The sequence below is a fragment of the Rosa rugosa genome, chromosome 5, assembly GCF_958449725.1.
Source record: "Rosa rugosa chromosome 5, drRosRugo1.1, whole genome shotgun sequence".
Classification (NCBI taxonomy): Eukaryota; Viridiplantae; Streptophyta; class Magnoliopsida; order Rosales; family Rosaceae; genus Rosa; species Rosa rugosa.
Window position 1 is genome coordinate 53,126,434 of NC_084824.1, and position 6,290 is coordinate 53,132,723.

The window sequence follows — 6,290 nt, forward strand, 5'->3', positions numbered from 1 at the left end:
CCAATGTTCAAATAGTGACAGCACTGTGAACCACCCATTTAGAACCCAAGCTCACCAAAAAATCTCTTTCAAGGAGTTTTTGTTAAATGCCCTAGCCGTAAGCAGTTTTCCGACTAAGTATGATTGCGACCTCCGCAATTCTTCCCCTTTTGAAGGCTGGAGGTTGACCAAGTACAATTTTTTTTTTAGTTGTTATGTTTTCTTTTAAGTGAAATTCAATGTCTACAAAGCTCGAATCTTGCTTGACCTAGGCGTATGTGTTACTCTAGCCTTTAGCTTTCTCACAAAATTAATAAAATTATAAAATTTTGTTTCTCAAAACAAAATAATTAAGCTATTTGTAAGTGTTGGATATGACATTGGCAATTTTCATATTTCAAGGAAAAACACGACTTTCCCCCAAAAAACACAGGGCAATCACCCCTTGAGTATCAATACCATGAACTAACCGGGGGTTAGAAATTTAAGATGATGGCTGTTTTGCTTAACCAGTTAACCTTTTGGCGATAGAAGTCAATCACCAAATTTTAATTTTTGAATTTGAAAAAATGCTGAATAATATGACATTCTGGTTTTGGTTCGCACTTTTGAAGCATGCAAATCCAATGAAAAATTATACAACACATTTTCTTGTGGAAATTGTCATGTTAAGAAAAATATTTCAACGTCCCAAAGAAACAAATTGCTCGGTTTTTACTTTTTGGCATGTATATCCTTCAGATAATTACTTGCTACGCATTAGTAACTCGATCAATTTGACATTGTTGCTGATTCAAAGTAATATACTTGTTCGAGCAAATACTTGAGTAACCGGAACAACTATGGACTAAAATCAAGAAATTAATAACAGAAGAATTGTTTTACAGCCAGTGTTGTCCAGCGAATCTTGTTAATAAGGTTGTCAACAATCATAAAAATTTGCCACATCCTTGGGATTTCTAATCTAAAATTCCCATAGTCAGACTGGGCCTTGTTAACCACAGAAGCAATTATGGGTAGTATTACCATAACTCTGGAAGAGATTATAATTCCTTCATTACCTGAAAGCCTCGACACCTAATTTTATGTTCATCCACATGACAAGAAGATCTAAACAATAGATCTTGGACTCCTTGCTATCAGCAAAAAGTTTATTTACGAAGTTCACGATCCGACCAACCCTTTGTGGCGAGCATATGCTACAATTACTATGAAAACAAAGAAACATACTATTCCTGTGACAATGCAAACCTGTCAATTCAAAATAATTCAATTCTCAGCCACAGATCACAGTTATACTAGCCAAGATTACCGGAGGAAATAATGTGCGTACCCATTTAAACATGTATCCATGACCCTCGTTCCACGTATATGGGATATTCATGCCAAAAATTCCACCCACCAAAGAATATATGGATAAGCTAACAGTTCCAGAACTAAGAAAAAGCTCAAGCTGCACCATGAATAGTCAAGAGATTAAAACTTAATGTCATAAACAACTACTCCAGATTTAGCAAGCAAACAGGAAGCAAAAAGTATGAAGAAACGAAACCAGTGCAGTGCAGTAAGCACCTGAATTAACTGATTCCTGTGGTTATCAAGCTGAAAAATGGAAGACACAATTAAGATCAGAAACATTAATATATTGCCATAAAGTTTTATGGTACTGGCCAAAGCAACAAATTAAAGTTCATAAATCAAGTACCTGAATATTTATGTAATCCTCCGTATCATCAATATATTCACGCAGCTGCAAAATTTCAGATTAAAAGGTTAAGGTTGTCTAGAATGTAATGAAAGGATTATGAAAAGTACCTACATTATAAAATAAGATTATATAGGGTTTAGTGTTTCCACTCTGTTTCCAGTTCATTAAACTTAATGTCAATAACACTGGTCTTGTACCAGAGCAATGAAAACATCCCCAAACAATTCCCATTTCATCTTACTTTCATCCTAATCCTCAGGCCACTAGGTGATCTTTACATCTGCCAGCCCAAGGACCTTCCTTAGCCATGTGGTTGGGTAGGATGGGAAGAAGAACAGATCCTAGGTTCAATTCTCCTTGTAAGCCGACAAAATGATAAGCTTACCGTAGCTAACTTGTTCAAGGTGCCATCAATCTGCATAAAGTAAGCCTGCACAGGTATTACTAACCAATTTAGTATATAGATTCACTAAAATCCTACAAATGAAAAGTATGCCAACGTCATTATACCTCCAGTAACATTTCAAGTTCCTCAACATCATTCTCATCTCCACGAACGGTTACCATACTTGCTCTACTTGCCCGTGATATTTTTGACCCTATGGTAGGGGAGGCAGGATACCAATTGGGAGGACCAGAGGCACTAACTGGTGAACATGCACCTGCCAACTTTCTTGACAAGTAAAGGTCGGCCATATCATCATCATCATCCAGCAGCTGCTCGAGCTCATCCCTCACCTGCAAATAAATACTACAGGATTACCTCTTGCCTTGATTTGCAGGAGTAAAGAGGGCACTGGTAGGTTGTCTTTATTCGTAATCTAATCAAGAAAGTTGGTCTCTACTCCATACCAAAAATTCATTTTGATAGCATTGCACGCAAATCTAATATAAGATACACCACCAAAAAGAGTGTGGCTTACAGATATAAGTGGAAACAGGAGCCTGCATTTCTAAGGCAACTAACTTAGACTGCAAGCTTCAGTGGTCATGAAGCACAAATCCTGGGGTGCCCCTAGAGGGCTTTTTGAAGCAAAAGTGTTTATCAGCGTATTTCAAAAAGTCCATTAGCTATACTCTTGAAATATCTTTAATGTCCCCACAGAAGCTGAAAAATGGGATTTTGGAAAAGCTAATATTTGAAGCTAAAAGTTGCATTTAAATTCAGTCACACACAGATTAGAGATGAAGTACCAAACAATCATTCACAGACCAGAGGAAGATTGTATACCTTTTGAACCCGTGCAGTCAACCTTGTCATTGCACTTTTCAATTTACGAACCCTATCCAAATTGCGGCTACTAATCTGCAGATTCAAATGGATTGCAAGAATGTCTAAAAGAATCATGCAGAAGAAGTAAATTTCATGGAACAAATGAAAACTGCAAAAATAGATAATCAAAATGAACGAATAAATAAATAATTTTGTCAACTCAAAACAAAAAGAAGAAAGAAAACTGAGCAACTACTTTTTCTTTATAGAAGATCATGTGAGATAAACGTTCTCTCACTACAATAGTAAGTTTACAAAACTATGCAGGCAAGTATGCTAGCCAAAAATTCTCTGAAGCCAAACAGGGCAACCATAAGAATGAAAAGCCAGAGGGATACCAAAATTCAACAAAAAATCAAGCATGATATTTGGATTTTTTTTTTTTAACACAATTTACACAAAACTGCAGACAATAGTCCCTTGAACTAGCCATCTTGTGTTTTCAGCAAAAACTTACTGGTATACCCTATCTGACAACTGACATGCCTAAATCTATGAGCTATAATTAGTTATTTTCCTGAAGTAACCAAACAAGTGCAGGAAGTACTATAATTTTGTTCCTTGCACTCTTTTGTTTGTTTGCCATTTTTTTTTCTCCCCACTTAGCCCCTAAGGGATACAGACACGCACAGAGTAGAAAAGAAACAGAGAAACAAGTTATTCCCTACCTTAGAGGTAAGCTCATCTAGAGCCGGATAAGCAGCAGTCTCCAGTTCAGTCGTACGTGCAGCAAGAAAACTACAAATTGCTTCCAAAGCTACCTCCAAGGCCCGGAATTCAAATGGAGACTCTACATTGAAATTTAGAATTCAGACTGATGATAGAAGTGACAGGTGCTAAAAGATATGCATATAACTACGGGCACTAAAGACAGATACCGCTCTTCAAGTGCTAAACTTTAAAGTTATGATATCATACCATCTTCTTCACCCGCATCAACATCATTGTGCCCAGCAGGGAACTCTCTTCCATCTGTTTGATTTTCACGGTTGGAATTTACAGGAGGCAACCGTCTTTGAAGCTCTTCAACAACAGGAATAACATTTTCATCCAACGGATCCCGAAGCAGCACCTATATCCACAACAAAACTAACAATCATCATCTGCAAAAGAGCCCCAATCACTCAAAGCCGAAAGCACACCACATACTTTGTTCTCTCTTGTGTTCTGACTGTATAGAATATACAAATTCGGCTTCATGGGAATATGATAATTAAACCTATGTTTATGTAGTAGATTAACTTGTGTTGTTACAGAAATACAACTTCCTTTCCTAAATCAGCAATCTTTAACCCCACACAAATTCAACAGAAATATTAAAAAGGGCAGTACTAACCTCGTCAGCAGTAATTATCGCTTTAATATGCTGTAAATCAAACAAACCCAAAAAATAAACCAAACATTCAAAATCCACTACAAAAATCCCGAAATCCAAAAACAAAACCAAGTCGAAAAACGAAAGGCTATACCTCCAGATTGAGAACAATAGCCCTGTCACGTCCGAGAATGGCGGAAGGGTAAGAGAGCAGAGGGTCGACAATGCGGAGATCCCGAGCGTGAATGTGGACTCTGTGCATGATCGCGTACTTGTCCACATCCAACACCGTCGCTTGTCCCGTCGCGTCCAGCAAAACCCAACTCCGAGACGACTTCTTCTTCACCGCCACCACTGCCTGAGGGTCCACCACCGCCACCGCCGCAACGGCTTCCCCGTCTCCTCCTCCTCCTCGTGTCATCTCTGACCATTCCCGAACCACAACGAAAACCCTAGAATTGAATCACATCTCCCTCTGATCAAATACCTCTCTGAGCACAAACCTAAACCAATTTCAATATCTGTGTATTTGGATCATCTGGGAGCTTGGATTGGACGGTAAGCAATTCACAATCCAATGGGATTAGAATTGGGTTGAAATTGGGGATTGGAGGATTTGGGATTTTGGAGGACAGTTGAGAATTGGGTGGTGGGGTTGCGTAGGGTTCATGTGATTGAGGGGAAGGAGGTTGCTACGGAATGGGGACTTGACACGCAAGAAAAAGGTGGGAAATCACAAGGAGTCCGGGTGGACCACAAAATATATATGCGGATCAGTGTTTTCTGGGCCTTCCTTGGACTTTGATTTTGGAAAGAAATCACCTGGCGCGATCTGTCAACGTCGTGAGATCACAGTGTCCCACGACGTTGACGCTTGTACTCCTTTATTAATCGCGATAGAAATTATTTTATATCGAGTTTTTGACTCGTAAAGTTTACCCGGTCATTTCATTATTTGAAAGTAAGTTTAGGTTGTTTGTTGCCTATAATTTTGCCGATATTGTTGTGCTGTCTTTACTAATATTGTTTTTGCATCAGAAGTGCGGCTCTTATTTTGATTAGAGGAGTCTACTGTGACAAAAACCGAAAAATAATAAAAATTTATGTGCGGTCCATTGACAGTACGGAAACTACATTTATTGCCCTTTTGTTTTTGAATTGGAAAAACCGAAAAATATTTCTAACCTGAAGTCTGAAGAGACTAAACCTTGACTACCAACTTTTGGGGTGCTAAATTATAGCCACCATGTTTGGTGCTCACTGTTGAAGTTGGACTTGGCAGAAATATTCTGATATAGGAACCTTATTCCTATCAAACTTTAACAGAAAATGTGGTTTTAAGAGATAAATTTATACCGCAGAAAAGGAATATATTCCACTTTTTTTATGAACCTCAACGTCAAGCCGTTGTTAAGAGCATATAAAATCTGAGTAGGTCTATCTAATCTTGTCGTTCATTAGTTCCTTTTCTGATAAGTGTGTTGCGAGAAGGACAATTAAGGCCACCTAAACCCAGCTTTCTTTATTTTTAAAGAATATATTTTGATTGATTAATTATATCCTTTTAGTTCTTATCTGGTGTAAGTGTAATTGAACTAACCAATCCAATAATTGTGTCCTTTTATGGATGTCTTGTTTTCGAATTAGTATATAATCCACTGTTTGTTACAGACCAAGGAACAAGAGGCAGTGAGGCATGGGAGAAATGGTTCAGAAGCTTTTCTTATTTCTCCATTTTTAGATAGACTAGAAATATCATCATGAAAAACCTTCTTTCTTTCTTTCTTTCTTTCTCTGTCCTCATCCCATCTGATACGAGACTTTAGCAATACAACTACGGTTCGTCTATGATACATTAAGTAGACTAGTTCAATACATAGGTAGACTAATTTGAGATTAAACCAAGCTAGTCAAAATAGAGTCATTCTTCCTCTGTATCAAATCTAATAGGGAAAATTTTAAGAACAGTGCACGAAGTTTGGCCCACTATTAATTTTTGTACACGAAGTCACAAA

The 6,290-nt window shown here is 37.8% G+C and overlaps 1 protein-coding gene across 1 annotated transcript; it reads right to left on the bottom strand.

Annotated features, from left to right (window-relative positions):
- Nucleotides 1-807: 807 nt before the first annotated feature.
- On the bottom strand, nt 808-5,152 carry LOC133710101 (magnesium transporter MRS2-I-like). The gene is made up of 11 exons (XM_062136084.1): nt 4,430-5,152; nt 4,297-4,326; nt 3,879-4,032; nt 3,629-3,750; nt 2,919-2,993; nt 2,198-2,425; nt 2,073-2,117; nt 1,685-1,729; nt 1,552-1,581; nt 1,313-1,432; nt 808-1,230 (listed from the first exon to the last, which is right to left on the bottom strand). The coding sequence occupies exons 1-11, from the start codon at nt 4,694-4,696 to the stop codon at nt 1,144-1,146; spliced, it is 1,203 nt and encodes a 400-aa protein (XP_061992068.1). The 5' UTR covers nt 4,697-5,152; the 3' UTR covers nt 808-1,143.
- Nucleotides 5,153-6,290: the final 1,138 nt, after the last annotated feature.

Coding starts and splice junctions, on each gene's coding strand:
- LOC133710101 (XM_062136084.1), bottom strand. CDS start 4,696: ATGACACGAGGAGGAGGAGGAGACGGGGAAGCCGTTGCGGCGGTGGCG. Junction 3,751..3,878: donor TGATGCGGGTGAAGAAGATG/GTATGATATCAT, acceptor ATTTCAATGTAG/AGTCTCCATTTGAATTCCGG. Junction 1,730..2,072: donor CCTTGAACAAGTTAGCTACG/GTAAGCTTATCA, acceptor GAAATTTTGCAG/CTGCGTGAATATATTGATGA.